Below are 23,561 nucleotides of genomic sequence, written 5' to 3'. Positions count from 1 at the left end.
AGATAATTGCAAGTGCGATGAGAGCTGTGACCTAGGTATGTGAAATTGTGTAACGGAAACTGTTGTAATGGAAACAGATGGGCTGTTGGGGCAGATGGAGAAGGCTTCCTGAAAGAGGAAGAATCTAGGCTGCATCTTGAAGGACTAATTCGAGTTAGCCAGGGGAAGAAGGAGGGGAAAAAGAAAGTTAGGCAGAATTTGCAGCTCATACAAAGGCCTGGCAGAGAGGAAACTAGTAGGGCGATATGGGGAGATGTAAGGAGTGTAGGGTAGGTAGTACACTTTTGGGATGCAGTACTAAAGAGGATAGTGATGAGGAATGAGGTGACAGAGCGGGCAGCGAGCACGAGTGGAGGGCCCGGTAGGCAATAACAAGGAGTCTGAATTCTGTCTTGAGGGTTGGAGGGTTCTAAGCGGGGAGTGATACGATCATACTTGAATTTTTAAAATAGTTGTGTTTTTAAAAGATTTTTAGTGGTACTAATGTGGAGACTGGTTTGGAGAGAGGAAGATGAAACTGAGAGCAGTTTTGGTAGCACAAGCAAGACGTTGTAAAGATTGAGACCAAGCAAGTGACACCTGTAGAATGAAGAAAGTTGGATGGATCACGAGTTTCTTAATGAAGCAGAATTGACAGACTTGAAACCTGATTTGAGGGAAAAAGTTAAAGCTTTCCAACTTGGGCATATAGATGAAGGTAGAACTGTGTATCCAAGGAGGGAATGTGGTAGGAAGAGTAGCTTTGAGGCTTGTTTGAGCAGATGACCTTATTTTCAAATTTGCAGAGAAAATTTAAGGCATGTGATGTAAACCAATTAATTGGTCAGCAACTGGGACATTATGTGCCAAGATTTTACCCAGGGGTTGCTAATGTAGCTGGGCATTGTGGCATGTGCCTGTAATCCCAGCCTACTCAGAAGGCTGAGGCAGGAGAATTACTTGAACCTGGGAGGTGGAGGTTGCAGTGAGCTGAGATTGCACCACTGTACTCCAGCCTGGGCGACAGAGCAAGACTCCATCTCAAAAACACAAAAACAAAAACGAACAAAACGAAGTAAAACAACAATAACAACAACAAAAAAACCATCTCCAAAAAAAAGACAATGTAGGGCACATCTTTTGCCTTTCTGTACCTTCTGTTCTGCCTGTGCCTCGGGATGTGAGCCAAACAGGCTGTTTGCCGTGCACCTCGCTGGATATGTGACTTGAGGTCAGATTTGCAGACACAACCGTTTTCAAAATGAGGTATACTCCAACTCCCTAAAAAAAAAGCAGGTGCCAAAGTCTGGATCTGCGGAGGTAGAGGTGCCTTATATTGGGCCCTGGATCCTGATGGTGCTCTCTCATGCAAATTTATACGTGTTTTGGGGAGTTCCTGGGCACCCTGCTGTCCTGTTGACAAAGCTGATACTTTATTCCTGTTCAGCTGATGCTGTGGGTCTTTTTATGTTACTTGGAACCTGAAAGAAAAGAAGAGGTAAGTGATTGGCATCCATCAATAGTCTTTACACATTGATAAGTTTTTAAACACCACTATTTTAATGCATTCTAACTTTGATGTTATTGTTTATCCTTCGTTAGTGTTCACATAGTTCCATGGACTCTTCAGCACATTTATTAAGTAACCACCATGCCAAACACCAAGGAATATACAAAGTACAAAATATGGCCCTTGCCCTCTAGGAACTAAGAGTTCATTCGAGTTCCCCCCGTATCTTCGTGTCTTCCCGATCTGGGTCCTGTAAAATATACTAACGTTATCTGTCAGACCTGTATTTTTGTCTAAGCCTTGTGAGGTCTGATGCTGGATATTCTCCAGGGCTGGGAATTTAGGGTTTTCGGGAATATGCTGTGCCACTTACACAGAGTGCTCATACGTCCTCACAGATGGGTTACTTCTGTTGGCATTTGTGCTTTGAACATTGCTAATATTTAGCATCTCAAATATAGGATATTCAAATTCCAATTCAAAAGGAAAAATTAAAAGACATGTGCATTAACTTTGCTGATTTAAGAGGTTAGAATTATTTCAAATGGCATTAAAATTGAATCTTCTTTTTTTTTTTGTTTTTTTTTTTGTTTTTTGTTTGTTTGTTTGTTTTTTGAGACGGAGTCTCGCTCTGTCGCCCAGGCTGGAGTGCAGTGGCGCGATCTCGGCTCACTGCAAGCTCCGCCTCCTGGGTTTACGCCATTCTCCTGCCTCAGCCTCCTGAGTAGCTGGGACTACAGGCGCCCGCCACCGCGCCCGGCTAATTTTTTGTATTTTTAGTAGAGACGGGGTTTCACCGTGGTCTCGATCTCCTGACCTTGTGATCCGCCCGCCTCGGCCTCCCAAAGTGCTGAGATTACAGGCGTGAGCCACCGCGCCCGGCCGAATCTTCTTTTTTATAGACTCTTCATTGCATGTAGAGAAAACAGGACTGAATGGATTATACTAACACTTTGCTCATTTGAACCCGGTAGGATAGACATGGCCAGTCTAAATTACTGAAAAATCCAGAATTGTAGAGTTTTAAAAATGCAGCTTTATTACTTTTAGATGTACTTATGGGAACTCGAAATGTAGGCCTTCTGGAGAAGAAGAAATAATTTTATATAAAATGAGTGCTTTTAGAATGCTTGAAAGCTAACATGTTTACCTTTTCCTCTGATAGCTTGGTATCAGTATAAATTTGCTTCACAAATCCTTATTTTATAGATATTACTTAATGAGCCTCAACCTAGCTTTTATCCCAATGATAATAAATTCTACTTTAATTCTACTGAATTAATTATATTTTAGTACAATTTAAAAACCTTTGTTACAGGCCAATTTTGATGATCTGTGGAGGAAATTTGTTACGTATTCATCTGGTGAACAACTTTTTGGATTGCCTGTGACTGACTATGAGGTTTTACAAAAAACCAGGTGAGTTTAGAAAATAAGCAAGTATTACATGCAAATAATTAAATACTATCTATTAGAAGAATCATGTCACCATTAAATCCTTTATTATGCAGAGGACACCACAGCTTGGAGCACAACTGAATATTCTCCTTATTCCAGCTATTCCTGACAAATCGGACACACGGTCTCCTACACAAAAGAAACGTTCTAGGGGAATGGAAAATATGTTGCTAAAATTTTGAGCATGCATGGTCTATATTTAGCGTATGCTTTACTTTTTCTTTGACTGTTTTTGCATAGTGTCAGTGATTATGCAGAAGCACTGCAATTTTGAGTAACTTTTGTTTATTTAGAGGAATAACCCTCCTGGCTCCCCTTGCCTTCTTTTTTTTTTTTTTGAGACGGAGTCTTGCTCTGTCGCCCAGGCTGGAGTGCAGTGGTGCGATCTCGGCACACTGCAAGCTCTGCCTCCTGGGTTCATGCCATTCTCCTGCCTCAGCCTTCCAAGTAGCTGGGATTACAGGTGCCCACCACCATGCCTGGCTAGTTTTTTTGTATTTTTAGTAGAGACGGGGTTTCACCGTGTTAGCCCGGATGGTCTCCATCTCCTGACCTCATGATCCACCCACCTCGACCTCCCAAAGTGCTGGGATTACAGGTGTGAGCCACCGTGCTGGCTCCCCTCGCCTTCTTACTCCATTTATGGTAAAATGCTCTTCCCCATTGAGTAGACATAGAATTTAGTGAGATTGAAGGCCAAATAAGCTAACTGATTATAAATCACATATAAACAAGTGTATTTCAATCGAATTTTAGAATATTCTCAAAGAATTTGAAATATAACTTTCCTTAAAAGCAACATTAATACAGTGATAGAATTAACTCATTAGAGTCTTGGCTTTGGAAAATAACTTTATGCTGACTGCCTTCAAGCCACAGCATGAAAATTTCATGAAAATAGACATGAAATTTTCTAAAGAGAAATGAATGCTTCAGCCATTTAGGGTAGGTGGTTTGTATTCTCTTTCTAAAACAGTTACTCTCCAAATGTAATCCATTAGCCAATTGTGTTAGAATTACAGATGTCTGGCCCTCATTTCTGAGTTACGGAATTGGAACCTCTGGGATTGGGTCCTAGGAAATCTGCATTTTACACACTCCAGGTGATTGTGATGCGCACTCAACCTCAGATCCAATGCGTTCACCCTCAGGCTAGCAGGAGAAATCATCATCACCATTTACCATCTGGACCAACGGACCATTTTCATTTTGATATTTTAAATTTTGTGAATAATTTACACAATGGTGAGAATGGTGAGAAAAGCTTTGAAGCTCATTTTTTTGTTTGTTTTTTGTTTTTTGTTTTTTTTGAGACAGGATCTCACTCTGTTGCTAGTACTGGAGTGAAGTGGTGGAATCACTCAACTTCCAGAGTTCAAGTGATCCTCCTGCCTCAGCCTCCCAGGTAGCGGGGATTACAGGCGCGTGCCACTGGTCCCGGCTAATTTTAAAAACATTTTTATACAGACAGGAGCCTCCTTATGTTGCCCAGGCTGGTCTTGAACTTTGGGGCTCAAGTGATCCTCCCACCTTGGTCTCCCAATGTGTTGGGATTTCAGGTGTGAGCCCCTGCACCCAGCCAAGAAGCACTTTTTAAAATTTTTATTTTTAAGATGGAGTTTCACTCTTGTTGCCCAGGCTGGAGTGCAATGGTGTGATCTCGACTCACTGCAACCTCCACCTCCTGAATTCAAGCGATTCGCCTGCCTCAGCCTGCCAGGTAGCTGGGATTATAGGCATGTGCCACCATACCTGGTTAATTTTATATTTTTAGTAGAGACAGGGTTTCATCGTGTTGGTCAGGCTGGTCTCAAACTCTTGACCTCAGGTCATCCACCTGCCTTGGCCTCCCAAAGTGCTGGGATTACAGGCGTGAGTCACCATGTCTGGTGGAGAAGCACTTTTATTAGAAGATTTAATAAGAATTTAAGCAGAGTAAACTCAAACTTTTATTCTGTAATATCCTGGATTGAAGATGTATGTATACAAAATGGGGACCAGCATTGTATGAGACTAACTCCTCATCAGCTGTCATGTGTGAACCTGGAGCATATCCGTGTTGTAAATATGGATTTCATATTTTAAATCATCTCCAGTGAATCTCTGGCTTTATCATTACTTCTGATTTTTCTTGCACTTGCATTGTCAAGATTCAAAACAGTTGAAAACTCAGTCACCTTTTTTTTAAGAGAAGACTGTCATCTGTTTTGCTCCATAAATACAGAAGACTTTACTTTTAGATTTGAATGATCAATTCCAAGAAATTTTAAATTTCTAAATCATCCATTTCCTTGAATACACATCTCACTTCAACATTTGTCCACTTATGAAATGTATCAAATAAAACTTATGTAAATATCATAAATAACGAAGGAACACTATGACTTGTCTTTTTCACAAAATGGGATAGTCTAGGTTCTTGTTACAAAATATTGCATGATAAGGCCCTTACTTCTATTGAAGTCTACAGAAATATATTGTTTACTTATAAATTACTGGATTTTATAAAATTCATCTAGGTTATCATCATCTGAAGACATAGATTGAGATTTCACATATTAATCAATTTCACCATCAAAAGGAAATGCTGCTGTCTCTTTTCTGTTTAATACTTGGAAAACACATTTCTTTGTCAATTTTCTTCTCTTTGCCCTTTTAGGTAGAAAATGAAAAATTCTGAATTCTTAACTGTATTAAATAAAAGCTAAACAAGCAAAAATCAAAAGACTACAAAAATGGTGTCTCTGGCATTCTTCTTATATACTTTTTTGAAAGATTTTGCAATACTTTATGTAACACAATAAGAAGCCTGGAGGATGATACAATAGTCACTTTTTTTTCACTATTGAATTACCCTTTAGGCAATGTCATCATTCTTTTTTCTTATTTTTTTTAGTCATTTTTAGCATAGTTGAGAATAATAATAAGTAATAATGAAATAATTCTAAGAATGATGAAAAATGAATCAAGAATTGGAAAAATAAGACAACTAAGATTGCAGAATGTGTTTTCAATTTGTAAAAGGATCTTCTACACCTACATGGTAATTACAAGATAGAATGGGCTGAGCACGGTGGCTCATGCTTGTAATCCCAGCACTTAGGGAGGCTGAGGCAGACGGATCACCTGAGATCAGGAGTTCAAGACCAGCCTGGCTAACATCACGAAACCCTGTCTACTAAAAATACAAAAATTAGCTGGGGGTGGTGGCACCTGCCTGTAATCTCAGCTACTCGGGAGGCTGAGGCAGGAGAATCGCTTGAACTCAGGAGGCAGAGATCACGGTGAGCCGAGATCGTGCCACTGTACTCCAGCCTGGGCAACGGAGCGAGATTCTCTCTCAAAAATAAAATAAAATAATAGAATGACTTGACTTCATTAAAAAATTTATTTTTGGTTTTTGAAGTATCTCTAATGAAGAATAAAAGTTGTGAATGTCAATCCTTATGAATAAACTTGAAAACTAAAATTGAATCCAGTAGAACCTTATGGTATACTAAGGGCTGAGGAATTTCTGGGAGAATCCACAAATTCTGTTAAGTGGTCAATTTGGTGTTTTACACATTTAAGAATTTTTCTTTACTCGGACCTTTTATTCTTGTTTTAAATACAGAAACTTCATCTGGGCACATGTGGGATTTTGTTGTTTGTTTGTTTTGGATAGGGTCTTGTTCTGTTGCTCAGGCTGGAGTGCAGTGGTGCAATCATAGTTCACTGCAGCCTTGAACTCCTGGGCTCAAGCAGTCCTTTCACATCACCCTCCCAAGTAGCTGGGACTACAGTCACATGCCACCACACCTGGCCACATGAGGGAAAACTTCTGGTAGGAATGGGATGTTTAAGCTCAGTCTTAAAGGCAGACCAGGACTTAGTCGAGGGAAACGTTCTCATAAAATCCAGCTTGTATTTGAAAGAAAAAAAGTCAAATGAAACCTTAGCCGCAGCTATGACCTTATCATTAAGTTTTGGTCAATTGTTTGCAATGATTGGTGTAGTAAGTTTCTCATTAAAAAATAGCAAGGTTTTTTCTTTACAAAATGAACCATTTGCTAATGTCAAGTTATAGTATGATCTGGAATATTTGGGAGCTGTAAACTTGACCTTAATAGCAGATCTTTAACAAAGTCCTTGTATTGAAAACGGATATAGTTGTATGCATTTGGTATCTATAAGACACTGTACACACAATGTATGAAATATTTGATTGGATGAACTCTGCCTTTCCAGTAATGGAATTTATTAAATACTATACATGATGAGATAACTTAATTACTTTGTTTCCCAGAAAAGAACTCAACTTGCTGCAGAAGCTGTATGGATTGTATGACACTGTAATGAGCAGTATTAGTGGTTATTATGAAATACTTTGGGGAGATGTAGATATTGAAAAAATTAATGCAGAACTGCTGGAATTTCAAAACAGGTGAGTCTCAATGGAATTTTTTATAATGCCTATCTTCTTAGGATCCTATAGGTATTTCAGAAGCTAATTTATTCCCTAATATACTACTGTATATACATAAAACCTTCTTCAAAGAAATGTGAAGGTGGCATTTTTTTCTCTTTCTTTCTGAAAGATGTCGGAAACTTCCAAAAGGACTTAAAGACTGGCAAGCTTTTTTGGATCTCAGAAAGAGAATTGATGATTTCAGTGAGTCATGTCCTCTACTGGAAATGATGACCAATAAGGCCATGAAACAGAGGCACTGGGATAGAATCTCCGAATTAACTGGAACCCCATTTGATGTGGAATCTGATTCTTTTTGCCTTAGAAATATCATGGAAGCACCACTCCTTAAAAATAAGGATGATATTGAGGTACATAAGCGTATACGTTCTTATCAATGATCCATTAAAGAATGTCCCTTTTTTCTTTTCTGAGAGTTGTAGATATTTTATGAGAGGTTGGACTCATTGCCCTCTGTAATGCACCCTCAAAATTTGGAATGATCCTGAACATTCTTGACTTTTATGAAATAATCTTGTTACTCAATGAGATTATACGATTATTTGAAATACATTATTTGAAATACATTTGTTTTGGAGCCCTTCAATATATCTTCCTTGTCCCCAGAATGCACTTCCACTTAAAAAATATTTGTTTATTTATGTATTGTGTTCTTGGTGAATCCCTCTATTTTCCAAATTTCTAATTTTATGTTTTTTCTTGTTCAGTCTATTAAGTTTTTAGAATTTTCTATTATTACATTTTTCCTTTCCAAGATTTTTAATTGGTTCTTTTTTGTGGCCACCATTTTTTTTCATTTTTGCATTAAAATTTTTCTGTCCTTTTTGTAGATTCTTAGATCTACAGAGTCTTAAATCTATATATATTTCCAGATCTGTAGGTTTCAAATCTATAGATTTATAGATGTCTTCGCTTATCTCTTTGAACATTTTAAACATAATTATTTAAACATTTTTCATTAGAGAAAATTTCAAACACCTACAAAAGTAAAGCTCTCCTTACTCTAACATTTATCAACTCGTGGCCAATATTATTTTATCTATACTATCTTTACCTATACTTCAACAACTGTAAATTAAATATAAAGATGTTTTCAGATTCTTCTTTAAGATTAATTTCACCTGGACTGAATTTTTGCTGTGGTTGCTTTTTATGTTGGCTATCCTCTGAGCCTTAGATTTTTTCATGGATTTTGTCATTTTTATTGGGGTGGCTGGGAGGACTCATTTTGAATGGCAGGATTTCAAAAAATCTGGCTTATATAACGTGTTAAAATTGTCTGTGTCCGTTCATGTCTTAGTTTTCCTTGTTTAGTGGCCTTGTGGTTGCCTCCTCCACTGCCCACGTCCCCTCAGCCCCAAGTTGAGAGCCCGAGAGCCAGGGGTTGTAACAGTGGTCTCCATCCCCCATCCCCTCCTGTGCTGTGGTGTGATGATCCAGGCATGCGCTGACCTGTTTCAGGTCCTGGTTGTGGGGCTGGCTTTGTGTCACCCCATCCCCCAGGTCCACGTTCCATTTAATCTAGTTGCCTAGATGGCAGCTGGAGGCAGTGTTTTCAGCCTCCTTCCATGATTGGAGGGCGCTAGACCCCAGCTCAGGTGCTCCTCCTATAGATCGTTTCTATTCTTCTTCACCCCATGGGAACCAGAGGCTTGGCCCCAGTGACCGGGGCCCTCAGGCCTGTGTTTCAGCTCCACCAAATGGTCTGCATAGCTTTTCCACTTTTGGTTCATGGAGATATTTATCTTGTTTTTAAGGCTGGTTGTTTGCTTTTGTACTTACTTTAAAAAAATTATTTTATCCATTATTCTATGTTTTTGGAGTTAAGAAAATGCACCATGTGACCAGAAATCTTCCAAATATATGGTTTGGGTTTTCTGCCTTCCCCTACCTCTTTTTGACAACGTGTGTACACAAAAAGCTTTTCTTTCAAAGCATTTTTGTCCTATTTGTAAATATCACAAAGAAACAAAGAGTTAGAAACACTTTGGCTGACCATCTGCTTCTTATAAGTATGTGTCAACCATTATGGAAAACAGTATGGCGATTCCTCAAGGATCTAGAACTAGATGTACCATATGACCCAGCCATCCCATTACTGGGTATATACCCAAAGGATTATAAATTATGCTGCTATAAAGACACATGCACACGTATGTTTATTGCAGCACTATTCACAATAGCAAAGACTTGGAATCAACCCAAATGTCCATCAGTGACAGATTGGATTAAGAAAATGTGGCACATATACACCATGGAATACTATGCAGCCATAAAAAAGGATGAGTTTGTGTCCTTTGTAGGGACTTGGATGCAGCTGGAATCCATCATTCTTAGCAAACTGTCACAAGAACAGAAAACCAAACACCGCATGTTCTCACTCATAGGTGGGAACTGAACAATGAGATCACTCGGACTCAGGAAGGGGAACATCACACACCGGGGCCTATCATGGAGAGGGGGGAGGGGGGAGGGATTGCACTGGGAGTTATACCTGATGTAAATGACGAGTGGATGGGTGCAGCACAGCAACATGGCACAAGTATACATATGTAACAAACCTGCACGTTATGCACATGTACCCTACAACTTAAAGTATAATAATACAACTTAAAGTATAATAATAATAAATAAATTAAAAAAAATAATGTAGCCATTCGTAGGCTGTGGTTTATTATACAATTTCAAGTAATTCCAGGATTCTGTTAATTCCTCTTGGTACACAAAACAGAGTCTTAGTACTGTCCACCCAGATACGTCTAGTTGCTCAGCCACACATGCCCTAGCATTAGCCAAATTAGATTCCTGCTGTTACTGGACTCACTGCCTCTAAAGGAAGCCTCCCCTTCAGGACAGAATTTCCTCTTCCTCCCAGAGAGCCTGTGCTGGAATCTCACCTCTTCCTCTGTGAAGCCGTTCCTCCTCAGCACAGGCCTCTGTCCTCAGACATCACCATGGTTCACATCATTCTTAGGACATTTATTCCACACTAATTTGTGTTATGATCATTTGTGGAAACATCTCACACCTTTAAATTCTTTTTCATCTCTGTGATTCTAACTGTGAACACAAGTTGAGGCATTGTGGGGAAAATATGTTACTTTTATTTTCTTTCATGAGTCTTTCTTATTAAGTATTCCCCCCAAAATATGGAAAAACCCATAAGAAAAAAAACAATTGATGTTTAAGCAAATGAGATATTCATATTAGGACCAGAACAGGCAGGAATATAGTAATATCTATATGTTACTTGAAAGTGTTCAAAAGACTGTTGTGTATGTTCTCATTTGATTCTCATAGCTAACCTCTGGGATAGACAGGGCAGCTGTGATTATCCCCATTTTAGCCAGAAGCTCCAATTGAAAACATAATCTGAAAAATGATGATTTAAGTTCCATTGTTTCATGTATGTGGGACAGAAAAATAATTAGTAGTCGGCGAGTCATAAGGCTCTAGTGTCAAGTTGCAACACGCTGATCTGAAGCCTTTTCTTGGCTGTAAAATGACTACATGAACTGGGTGACTTCCAGGTCCCTTTCAAGCTAAAAAAAATTCTATGATTTTGTGATGCACTTAATTTGTAGTTGAAAACATCATGACATATTCTTTGCTTTTCCTTCAAAGGATATTTGCATATCTGCCATTAAGGAGAAGGATATCGAAGCCAAGCTGACTCAGGTGATTGAGAATTGGACCAACCAAAATCTGAGTTTTGCAGCATTTAAGGGAAAAGGAGAGCTCCTGCTCAAAGGAACCGAATCGGGAGAAATTATCACTTTGATGGAGGATAGTTTAATGGTCTTAGGGTCCTTACTCAGCAACAGGTAATTTTATAATTTAGGGGAGAGGTTTAAATGGGATATTTAGGGTTATAAAATTCTAAGTAAAAGCTCAGTTTTAAAGCTCTTGCATTGGATAGGATTCTGCACTAAATTGCTCTATCTTGTCTGTCCCTATATGAACTGCCCGTTTTCCCTAATAATCATGGCCTCCATCTCTTCTTTAATGGTACTCGTCTCCCCTTCCCTATTTTTCCTGGTGGGCCCCATCCTAATTAGTCCTCCCCAAACTGGCAGCTTGTCCTCTGAAGGTCTTGGCTCCCCACTGAGATGACCTCTTCATTTTATCTTTTCTCTCCTTTGTTCCTCTGATTTGACATCATTGACCTCTTGGCTAATCCTGTTCAAGCATTCACCCAATGACCCAGTAAAAGCCTGCTGGCCACCCGTGAGAGCAGTCTACCACTAGAGCAATCTGCCCATGAGGGGCTTGGCACTTACGTAGAGACTTTCATTTTTTTTGGTGAAAAGAGGCTGAGACCATTATGGTCTGAATGAGGTCACCTGATCATCATTGAACTACGGACCAGCTCGAAGGTACCTATGATCTCGAGTGCAGCTTTAGGAAATTCTTATAGGACTTAGTCAGATTAAATATTCTGTCAGGTCTTTGGCACTGGCAACCTCTATTCCTCTAGCTGACTATGCAGTAGTTCTCAACTATTCTTCACCTGAACACACCTAAGAAATAGCTAATATCCCTTTTCCAGGTTGGAATCACTGGTTAGTGAGTGGCATCCTGCGTGACCTCTGGCTCCAGGGGCCGTCTTGTATTTGTGTAATGACAAAGCTGCCAGTCCAGGGAGTTCTTGGTTGAATTTATAAAGGTCAAGGTCCTTGGATGCATCTTCTGCTTTCAGGGAATCCTGGCAAAGGTGACCATAGGATATTCAGTAGTTTCTAGACTTCGTGGGCTACTGTTTCCCTATGGTTCATTGCAGATTTTGCCGTCTGACTTCCTGGATGATAACCTCTTGAAGAAGGGCTGTAGATTCACCTGGGCAGTGTCTGCAGCCAAGAAATTCAGGATTTGAAGCCTTTCTTAAATTCATACTTACTTGGACATAACCTGATTAGTAAAATACCTATTTGTGTATTAGTAAACTCAATGTTTACAAACTTCTGGCCCTGCCAGAAAGAGTATAAGGATAGCTAAGAAGTCATCACATTCTGGGAGATTCTCCTCCTAGAGAACTTTGCAGTGCCAAGTTAGTTCTGGAAAGCCTGTTCCAGAACTAACCACAGACTGACCTAGTAGTGAGTCATACCTGCTAGATCTCTAGGACTACTTTGATGTGACTTCAGAAGGAAGCTGTATGTCTTCTTGGGTGAGACTTGACTGTAGATGTTGCCTGTATTGTGACACTTCCCTGGTGGATCCCTGATTCCATGGGACTTCATGGGACATGGTGGGTTTGACCACACAAAGTTGTACAATTGCAGGTATCTGGCCAAAAAAACTAGCTATGCTCGATTTTGTTTCAGATCTCCCTTTTCCGTCTTTAGAAGTTATACACAATCAAGGATGACTTTTTTTTTTCTGTGCAGAACCATTTTTGGCCTATCTAGTTGCTTCATCTCCCTAGATGCCTGTCCATGCCATGCTGTTTTACATGTCTTTATTTGGAAGATGTTTTTGGCATATTGACTGCCTTTCAGCTCTCGACCAGTGGCCCGGGAAACAGTATAAACTGAGTATTGGGAAAAATGCCTCTTACTCCCTGAGCAATTGGATTACCTACCTCCTTGGAACAATTTATGTACAACTCCATTTATAACTTCATGTGTAACATAGGCTTTCAGGGAAGTTATGGGTTGTATTCAGGCATCGGACTGTACCCAGAAAAAACCCCATTCCACAGGTGAATACCTTCAAATCACTCTGGACTAGATCAAGAAGAGTTTGAAGATCCTAGTCAACAAGTGCCACTCACCAGCAAATGCCACTGCACCACATTGAAACTGCTTGCCCCTGCCACACGCTGCAGTAGGCTTCTTGCTGTAACTGTAGGTAGTTGGGGTTTTTACCCAGTAGCCTCCCATTGCTTCCTCCATGGCATCCATTCTACTTCTTGTCTTCCTTTGTTGTGCTCAGCTTTCTGGACCCTTTGTATTCTCATAAAGACTTCAGCAAGTCCTGATGATCAAAAAACAGGAGCCATGCTGTATGGGGGTAGCAACCCTGGGTCTCTAGCACTGCAGAAACTAGTTGTAGTACCTGGTGTAATTCTCTGTCTGTGGGTGGGAAGAGAACCTCTGTAAGTGAATATCAGATCTCAAGCTTGACCCTGGCTTTGTGGTCATCTTTCTCCAGGTGAACCTGGTGATACCTAACCCTCTCCTGATCTTTAGGGATCTGATTTGTCCTGTCCCTTTAGAGATAGTCTGTCTCTTGCTGAATGAAACCTTCAAGACCATTCATAAAAGGAAAATCCCTGGATAGTGGTCTCTTTCCCTAGATTCAATAGTTCCACGGACCAGTAACAGTGTCTTACGTGTTGCTCTCACAGGCAGTCCCCACTTGGATTTGGTTCACAGAAGTTTTGGAAACTACCTTATTCTTTGTTTGCCATTTACTCCCAGAAGTGACCAGCACATTTCCTTTGCTGGACCTATGCACCATAATACTAGCCCATTCTGACCAGGCACAGTGGCTCACACTTGTAATCCCAGCACTTAGGGAGGCCAAGGTGGGCGTATCATGAGCTCAGGAGATCGAGACCATCCTGGTTAACATGGTGAAACCCTGTCTCTACTAAAAATATAAAAAATTAGCCAGGTGTGGTGGCGGGCACCTGTAGTCCCAGCTACTTGGGAGGCTGACGTAGGAGAATGGCGTGAACCTGGGAGGCGGAGCTTGCAGTGAGCCGAGATCACATCACTGCACTCCAGCCCTGGTGACAGAGTGAGACTGTCTCTAAAAACAAACAAACAAACAAACAAAAACTAGGCCCATTCTTCTATTCTATGACTGACATATGGTAACAATAAGTAAAATCACTATAGTTATATGAGTTTTATTCATAAAAAGCAACAATTTTTATTAGCTGTATAATATCTATTAGAAACTGCCCTTTTAGGACAAAACATTCATTCCCAAAGTAATATTTCTTCTGTAATTTACTTCAATAAGGCCGTACAATTTTCTGAATCTTCTTTGAAACGTGATCTTTTCTGTTCTTACCTTTTAGATACAATGCTCCATTTAAAAAAAATATCCAAAATTGGGTGTATAAATTGTCCACTTCCTCAGATATAATTGAAGAGTGGCTCGTAGTACAGAACCTTTGGGTTTATCTTGAAGCCGTCTTTGTAGGTGGAGATATTGCCAAACAGCTGCCTCAGGTAAATACAACTTTTGTAATTACTGATAAAATAATTTGGTGTATGTTGTCTATATGTCTCTGTAAAAGTCTTCGCAAAGACGTATGGTCAAAGCTTAACTATGCCAGGGTTTGGCAAACTATGGCCCACTTGCCTGTTTTTGTAAATAAAGTTTTATTGGAACACAGCCACATCCATTCCTTTATATATTGTCTGTGGCTGCTTTAGCACCACAACAGCAGACTTGAGTAGTTATAACTCAGATTATATGGCCCAAAAAGTCTAAGATCTTTAATATCTGGCCCTTTACAGAAAAAGTTTTTTAGAAAGTGCTGACCTCTGATTAGCAGAAAGAAGAAACTCACGTAGTTTTAAACAGTGAATAATCTCGAGGTTGTTTGAAGATGTGAGGTACATTCAAATGCGGTACTATTATAGTAGTTCATCTTTTCTAAGAGTTAACCTCATAATATTCCTCTGAGAGTAGTATTAAAATTAATCTATGTTCTGTAAGCACAGATTAACTTTTGTTAATTCTTAGTAAGTCTACTACTAACAGATCAGAAACATACTGTGGAGCAAGAAAACAGCCTTGGGAGGCTGTAACAAAACCTTTAGAACAGCTCTATTGGGGCCTTTTAAATAAATGCCAATAACTATAATAACTGATAGGTTTAGTTGATGAAGGTAACTTTGCTCTTAGAAAACTAAGCCTGCTCTTCCTAAACTTCCATATTTACAAACAGGGTCTATATAGGTTAAAAATCAAGGATAAAAGAGTTTTTTTTTTTTTTTTTTTTTAAATGACTGATTTCCTTTGTACTATAGCACATTTTTAAAACATTAAACTGAAATATATCATTTTTGTTTTTAATCAGAAGACTCTATTTTTAAAAGAGGAAAGATTATGCCAATTTCTAGAGGCATTTTTGCAACTGAGTGCAAAGCTTAATATCATTCATAGTAAACAGAAAATTTTCACTTGCAAAAATGGAAATGAAACTTTGTTTTGTGGCTTTACTGTCTTTTTTCTTTTTTTTCCCCTGCCCTGGGGTACTATTGAGCTGCAGTTATTCCAAGGATTCTGAGATCAAATTATTTTCATGCTTCTTCAGTTTGCTCATCAAACCAAAACACCTGGGGTGCTGAAACACTAGATTGGAACTTCAAGTTGATAGCTCTGCAAATTAATCATGTGGTACTTTGAAAAACATATTAAATGCAATGAAACAAATAAGCAATAAGCCTCATTGTGATAAAGTAGCATTTTAATATGCAGTTTTATAACTTCGGGTTTGTGTCGCTCAGAATTAATTCAAATGAAAAAAAAATTGTCTGTTTAAATTATGCAGCCTGAGACTAATAGAGGCTGGTTTGAAGAACTATAGAAAATTCCAAGGTGAAGACTTAGCTGTTTCTCAATTATCCAAATGCTAATCTTTACTGGCTATGGATTCGTTTTCAGGAAGCAAAACGTTTTCAGAATATTGACAAGTCTTGGATAAAAATAATGCAGCGAGCTCATGAGAATCCCAACGTGATTAATTGCTGTGTTGGAGATGAAACCATGGGACAACTTTTACCTCATTTACATGAGCAGTTGGAAGTATGTCAGAAGTCACTCACAGGGTAAGAGTTTAATTTTTAAATCATGTATCATTTTGTATGTGACAGTGTTTTATCCCAAACTTACTGGTATTGACTACATTTCTGGTTTGGTAGTGACGGTTAAAGCGAGGATAGGAACTTAAAATTTCACGTAGATTGAACTTTTCTGTGAGGAAGGCACCTTTGACTCCCATGGGGGTGGTTAAGGCATTGTATTTGTTTCCTTGGGCTGCTGTAACAAATTTCCACAGATGGCTGGCTGAAAGCAACAGAAATTCATTCTCTCATAGTTGTAGAAACAAGAAGTCTGAAATCAAGGTGTTGGCTCCCTCTGAAGACTCTAAGGGAGGATCTTCCCTTGCCTCTTTTGGCTTCTGGTGGCTGTAGGAGTTTTTTGGCTTGTGCCTTGGTAATTCCAATCTCTGCCTCTGTCTTCACTTGGCCTTCTCCTCCTCTTCCTATATGTCTCTTATGACGACATTTGTCATTGGATTCAGGGCTCTTCAAGATCCTTATCTTCATTCCCTCTGCAAAAGCCCTTTTTCCAAATAAGGTCACCCTCATGGATTTCAGGGAATAGGACGTGGACATGTCTTTTTGAGGGCTAACATTCAAGCCACTGCAGGCGTAGAATAGAAATACGCACTAAGAGAACAATTCACCAGACAAATTCACAGATCATTTTTATTTTATTTTATTTTTACTGTCACAAGAGGATAGATGTCAGGATAATTTTTTTAAGCCAGTTCATTTTCAATCTCTATTTGAAATAGGGTGATGATACATCCTGGTTTGTCCAAGTTTATGCCTCTGTCCTGGCGTAATGGTTAGTTGTCTTCCCTTTCACTCTCAGAATGTGTTGGTTTGGAGATAAGGTTTGTTCTCCCCTTGGGTTTAAGCCATGAGGTTTCCAACAGTCTTAGAAAGGTCAGAGGAGGGCCGGGCGCGGTGGCTCAAACCTGTCAGCACTTTGGAAGGCCGAGACGGGTGGATCAAGAGGTCAGAAGATTGAGACCATCCTGGCTAACATGGTGAAACCTCGTCTCTACTAAAAAAAAATACAAAAAAGACTAGCCGGGCGAGGTGGCGGGCGCCTGTAGTCCCAGCTACTCAGGAGGCTGAGGCAGGAGAATGGCGTAAACCCGGGAGGCGGAGCTTGCAGTGAGCTGAGATCGGGCCACTGCACTCCAGCCTGGGCGACAGAGCGAGACTCTGTCTCAAAAAAAAAAAAAAAAAGGTCAGAGGAGGGAATCTGATGAGAAAGGAGAGGACAGCGGATGATGGGGCAGCCTTGAACTGAATCTCTTGTTTTCCCAAGTGTCTTCCATGGTGGAGCATGGACTTTGGTTTTCACCAAATGTTGCAGGGGTAAGCAATAAATGACTCTAGGTGTTTGCTATTATCTTAGCAAAGATGTTAGTGATTATGTCTTGACTAAAAAAATAACAATTTAGGGGAAAAAAAACCACTTGGTAACATACTATCGACTTTATTGGAAGGTATTTGGAGAAGAAACGATTACTATTTCCAAGATTCTTCTTTGTATCTGATCCAGTTCTCCTGGAAATTCTTGGACAAGCCAGTGATTCCCACACCATACAGGTATAATCTAAGAATCCGTGATCTCAATTGCTTTTTCCACAACATACACAATCAAGAATAAAAGTGAAGAATCTTAAATGAAATCTTAAATGAAAAGTCTTAAAATGCAGGCATTAAAGAACAGTATTACAAATTACATTGATCATAAAATGTCATATTTTCTGTGTATTTGGAGCCTGTCATCCTGATGCAGTCCAGCAGTGTTGAGCGACTATGCAGTGACTATGCCATTCCTAGCTGTGTGACCTTGGCAGGCTTCCTAATTTCCCCATGCCTCCAATCCACATCTGTAAAATCAGGATATTAATGGTTCTCACCTCACAGGACCGTCATGAGGATTATATGAGATCATGCATAGCAAAATCTCTAGCACACAGTATGTGTTTATTAAATGGAATTTATCATTATGAGTATTTTATTCTAAATATTCTTAGACCAAATAGGGGTTATATTTTGGATTCGTCCTTTTTTTTCCTTTCTGAATACTTCTCCAATGCTTTTAGCCATTTCCCAGAGCAATACTTTGGAAGAGGAAAAGAAAAACCATAGCAAACTGAGAGTGGGAGGCACGGAAGGGCCTATCCCCGGGCCAGTTCTGGTTTGGAGATCTGGGAAACGGCTAATGTTCCTTGTTGGTTTCCAGGGACTTGTAACAATGAGAAAAGAGAATGGAAAGGCTCTGTGAAAGGTGGAGGTAGAGCTAGGAGAGAGGGCAGGACTGAGCTGTATCTGGGTGGGGAGGAGGGGGGCGGCGGTATGGTCCAGTCTCCATCTGGTGGCAGGTGACAGTCCCTAGTCTAATCTGCATAGCATGAGAGGGGGCCGTTTGCAGGACCTGGAGAAAACATTCTGTAGGGCTTGATTTTAAAAAGTAGGCCTCCAAGCCAGTCAAGGGTCAAAGCAGAGTCTCTCTATGTTTTTTGAGACAAAAGTAAATAACCTTTTAAAAAGACACAAAATATTAAGGCTTTTAAAAACATCTTAGCGACTTTTGTGTTCAGCCTCGTGTGTGATGTTTTCCTGTCTTACAGCCGCATCTCCCTGCAGTATCTGACAACATCAATGAGGTGACATTTCATGCAAAAGACTATGATCGCATCATGGCTGTCATATCAAGAGAAGGAGAAAAAATCGTTGTAATTTACCTTGCTTTAAATTTTGTTATTAGAATTTCTTTAAAAACTTACGTTGAGGAGAGTGCAGTTCTCTTACGGAAAAAAACGGGAGAGGGAGTTCTCGTTCTACAGCCCTGGGCTTTGTTAAAAACTAGTTTAGATAAATCCTTTAACTTCTCTGAGACTCATTTTGTAATTTATGGAGTGAAAGTTTTGGACTAGATGATCCCTGTAGTTCCTTCCAGCTATAGTATTAGATGATTTTACCCATATTTAAAATGTTTTGCATAAAATATGAAACTGTTTGCTTGGCATAGGGTACTATGATTTATTAAGTGTGCGTGGAACATCTGTAAAAATGCCAAATTATTATCAATTTATAATATCCTTGTAATTTTGTTTTAGTTGGATAATTCTGTTATGGCCAAAGGTCCTGTGGAGATTTGGCTTCTGGATTTGTTAAAAATGCAGATGTCATCATTACATAATATAATTAGATCCGCTTTCTATCAAATCAGTGATTCAGGATTTCAACTCTTACCATTCCTCAGCCACTTTCCAGCACAGGTGAGAATACACAATGCTTAAGTAATGGTGAAAAGAAATGGAAATAAAGGGGAAGGATGCTTAGGAGGTGGTTGGCCTGATGGTGTGAGGCAACTGTAGCTTTGAACTAGGTTAGAGTGGCCTACTCACGCTCATTTTAGCCTCAGCTCCCAACCACCTGCTTGTCAACCTACACCATTCTAGACCAACCCATCCCATCTCCCAGAAGAGGGTATGCCACTATTTTCCCATAATTAAGGATACATACATTGAGTCTAATAGATACATATGTAAGTGTGTGTGTGTGTGTGTGTATGTGTATTTGTATACAGAAACTCCTCGACTTATGATGGGGTTATCGCCCAACAAACTCATCATAGTTGAAAATATCATTCACCAGAAATGCATTTAATACATCTAACCTACCAAATCATAAGCTTAGTCTAGTGTATCTTAAAGATGCTCAGAACACTTACATTAGCCTACAGTTAGGCAAAATCATTTAACACCAAGCCTATTTTATAATAAAGTGTTGACTATCTCATATAATTTATTGACTACTGCACTGAAAGTGAAAAACAGAATGGTTGTATGGGTGCTCACTCAAAGTACAGTTTCTACTAAATGCATATTGCTTTTGCACTACCATAAAGTAAAAAAATTGTTAGGTTGTACCATTGAAAGTTGGGGACCATCTGTGTATATGTGCATGTGTGTGTGTGTGTGTATATATATATACACCATTTCAGAGATATGATACAGATATAGATATGGATGTATGTAAAGGGAATGAACATACCTTTTCTTGACATGAAATCCATCTTGTCTTTAATTTTCCCTTCAAGCGATTAAAAATGGACATAATTTGTCGAGAGGCTTTTTCATGCAACTGGTGTTTTAGAAAGTGAAGACCTCAAAGAGGCCAGGATTGGAGCAGGTGCCAGTGGTTTCATTACACTTTCACTCAAGAGAAATGAAAAGTGATAATTTGTAATCTGGCCAGAGAGAGTATGGGATAAAAGGCAAGAGATATCCAAGGAAACTGTAGGCAGTTTTTGCCCAAATGATATTTATTCTCCAACTACTCCTCCCAGCCTGAGCTCCAAATCCTGAATTAGTGCACACAAAATGAAGACAACTGAAATGATGTATTATTTGTTTAAACCACAGAAGGACAGATATAGAATCAGCCTTTATCGGAGAGAATAATACTGTGATTTTTATATTGTATAACACCTTGGGAAACTTTAGTATTCTTATTAGCATTATTACCTTTGTGATCAAGCTTTATAAAATACTTTGTTGAATTGAGCAAAGAGTTCCTGAAACTAAATCTACATATTCTCCTTCTCCAGCCCGTGTATATCCTGAAGGAGGGGCTCAGCCTAAATTAGACTGAGGATTTAGCATTACGTAGAGAGTTGAGAGCAAGTTCAGAACAGTGGTGAAGTTGGACAGGGTGTAGTAGGAAAGATGATTAGTTTCAGGGTTTTCTCCAGTGTATGTGTGTGTGTGTACATATATATATTCTTTTAAAACATGTTTTAAAGATTTGAATGCAATGGATCCTTGCTGCAAAAATTTGGAAAAATGCAAAAAATATAAAAGTGGGATACATAGGTGATGGGTTGATGGGTGCAGCAAACCACCATGGCACACGTTTACCTGTGTAACAAATCTGCATGTTCCACACGTGTATCCCGAAACTTAAAGTACAAATAAAATGAAAGTGGAAATAAGAATTTCCCATATTTCTACCACCTGGAAATTATGGCTATTAATATTTTAGTGTATTCCCTTCCAATACCTTATTTATGTATTTATTGCTCTTTTTCCCTTTCTTCTTTTTTTTAAAAATTGACATATAACAATTGTACCTATTTATAGGGCACATAGTGATGTTTTGATACATATAATATGTCTTGTGATCAGATGAGAGTAATTAGCATATCCATCATCTCAAACACTTATTTCTTTGTGTTGGGAACATTCAATATCCTCCTTCTAGCTATTTGAAACTATATGTTATTCTTAACTGTAGTTATCCTACAGTGGTATAGAACAAGGGTCCCTATCCCGCCCCCGCCCGACCCGACCCGGCCTGACCACACACCGGTAGGGGTTCATGGGCTATTAGAAACTGGGTCGCACAGCAGGAGGTGAGCGGCGGGCAAGTGAGCATTACTGCCTGAGCTCCACCTCCTGTCAGATCAGCGGCGGCATGAGATTCTCATAGGAGGGCGAACCTATTGTGAACTGAATTGTGCATTCGAGGGATCGAGGTTGTGGGCTCCTTATGTGAATCTAAACCATCCTGCGACCTCCGTCCATGGAAAAATTGTCTTCCTTGAAACTGGTCCCTGGTGCCAAAAAGGCTGGGGACCACTGGTATAGATCACTAACACTTAGTCCTCCTACCTAGCTATAATTTTATGTCCTTTAGCAAATCTATCCCTATCCTCCTCTTCTCCTTACCTTTCCCAGCCTCTAGTGTCCTCCAATCTGCTTTCACTTCTCTGGGGTCAGCTTTATTTTAGCTTCCGTTTGTGTGTGAGAACATGTGGTGCCTTCTCATATTGTTTAATGTGCTTATTATAGGCATCGAATAATATTGATGAGAATGAGCATTCTTACTTTGCTGTGCTGTTTTGTTTTTTAATGAAATGTCCTCTGGTTTTCACCACTAAGTCGCATGCCTTTTTAGACCGAGTATAAAAACATAATTTTAAGTTCTTCTTGGTGACTCAAGATAATGATTATAAAGACTTGCCGTTGGATAGACACCATTATGTGGTGGGTTTTGGGGTCTGCTGGTCTATTCGTCTTTAAGTCAGGCAGCCTTACACTGCTGTGCTTTTGTAGTTTTTCTCTTTGTATCTCCTCCCTTGGACCATCATCTGCTGCTGACAGGGCCAGAATCTGCTTGCTTTTGGGGGGCTTCCTGACACTGGTTATTTTCTCCAGATCCCATTGCTCACTTCAGCCACGTGCTTTCATTTATCTTTAGCTGCAGCCCCCAGGATTGGCCACTGCTCTAGCAGGAAATGTATCAAAGTCCCTGATAAGGCAGGGACAGAAAGAGGGTTTTATTCTTTCTTTTCTCACTGTTGAGCCCATGCCAAGCAATATCCATATACTGCTTACCCTGCTTTCAGTCCTCTTTTTTGGTCCAAATGACGTTGGATCTGTCATTCGACTCTGGATGAATGAGAGCTCCCGAAGGGACAGCCATTTCAGTGAAGGGGTGAAGGTGGGCATTCTCAGACCACTTTTATTACCTTTTCTGGGGCAGAAATTGTAGGCTAAGGTGACACCCTCTCACAATTTCTTTATGCCTTCATCAGGATACAAAGAATACAAGCTTCTCCTCTTCTCATTTTCTGTCTCCCTCTCTCTTCTATAGATAAGTGTAGAGACAGAAAAGTTGACTTAGATAAAAACATGGATATCAGAGAGAGGGAGCAATCAAGAAAGGAGATAGGCAGCGTATTGTTTTTAGAAGAGCAAAGAGAACTTTGGGAAGCCCTGCTCAAGAACAAGCAACAATAAAGAGTTCCTTTGCTTTTCTTGAGAAAGAAAAATCATTGCATGGAAATATCCAGTAGTCTCAGGCCCTCTGTAGAAAAATTTCCTAACCATCTTCTGTAACACACATTGTTCAACAAATGGTAGCTAGTATTTTAATGATCATTAATCCATCTACTATGAAATAATTAAATATTAACAGTTAAAACTTTAACTGTTTCCCTCCTTTGGGAGTGAAGAAATGCAAGTCAATGTGATTTTTAGTTTAAAATGTGAATAAGCAACCACCAAATTGTATTGCAGATGTGCTTTAAATATTTGGTAAATTTCAATATTTTTCTGCTGGATCTGTAGGTTGGACTTCTGGGAATTCAGATGTTGTGGACACATGATTCAGAAGAGGCTTTACATAATGCAAAAGATGACAGGAAAATCATGCAAGTGACCAATCAGAAATTTTTGGATATTCTAAATACTCTCATTAGTCAGACAACACATGATCTAAGCAAGTTTGATAGAGTGAAGTTCGAAACTCTAATTACCATCCATGTGCATCAGAGAGATATATTTGATGACTTGGTAAGGCA

General features: G+C 39.4%; 1 protein-coding gene across 2 annotated transcripts in view; it reads left to right on the top strand.

Moving 5' to 3' along the window:
• DNAH8 (dynein axonemal heavy chain 8) overlaps positions 1–23,561 on the top strand; it is a 317,698-nt gene that overhangs the window by 119,488 nt on the left and 174,649 nt on the right. For both annotated transcript variants that reach the window (XM_078000047.1, XM_028847604.2), the window contains 10 exons: positions 2,808–2,908; positions 7,233–7,370; positions 7,525–7,765; positions 11,040–11,239; positions 14,446–14,599; positions 16,044–16,207; positions 17,686–17,788; positions 18,820–18,924; positions 19,309–19,470; positions 23,329–23,553. In XM_078000047.1, coding sequence (XP_077856173.1) covers positions 2,808–2,908; positions 7,233–7,370; positions 7,525–7,765; positions 11,040–11,239; positions 14,446–14,599; positions 16,044–16,207; positions 17,686–17,788; positions 18,820–18,924; positions 19,309–19,470; positions 23,329–23,553 — 1,593 coding nt within the window. The remainder of the gene's footprint in view (positions 1–2,807; positions 2,909–7,232; positions 7,371–7,524; positions 7,766–11,039; positions 11,240–14,445; positions 14,600–16,043; positions 16,208–17,685; positions 17,789–18,819; positions 18,925–19,308; positions 19,471–23,328; positions 23,554–23,561) is intronic.

Source organism: Macaca mulatta, chromosome 4 (genome assembly GCF_049350105.2).
Source record: "Macaca mulatta isolate MMU2019108-1 chromosome 4, T2T-MMU8v2.0, whole genome shotgun sequence".
In the NCBI taxonomy this organism is placed as follows: Eukaryota; Metazoa; Chordata; class Mammalia; order Primates; family Cercopithecidae; genus Macaca; species Macaca mulatta.
The sequence above is the reverse complement of the archived record's forward strand: the minus strand, read 5'-3'. Positions and strand labels throughout refer to the sequence as shown.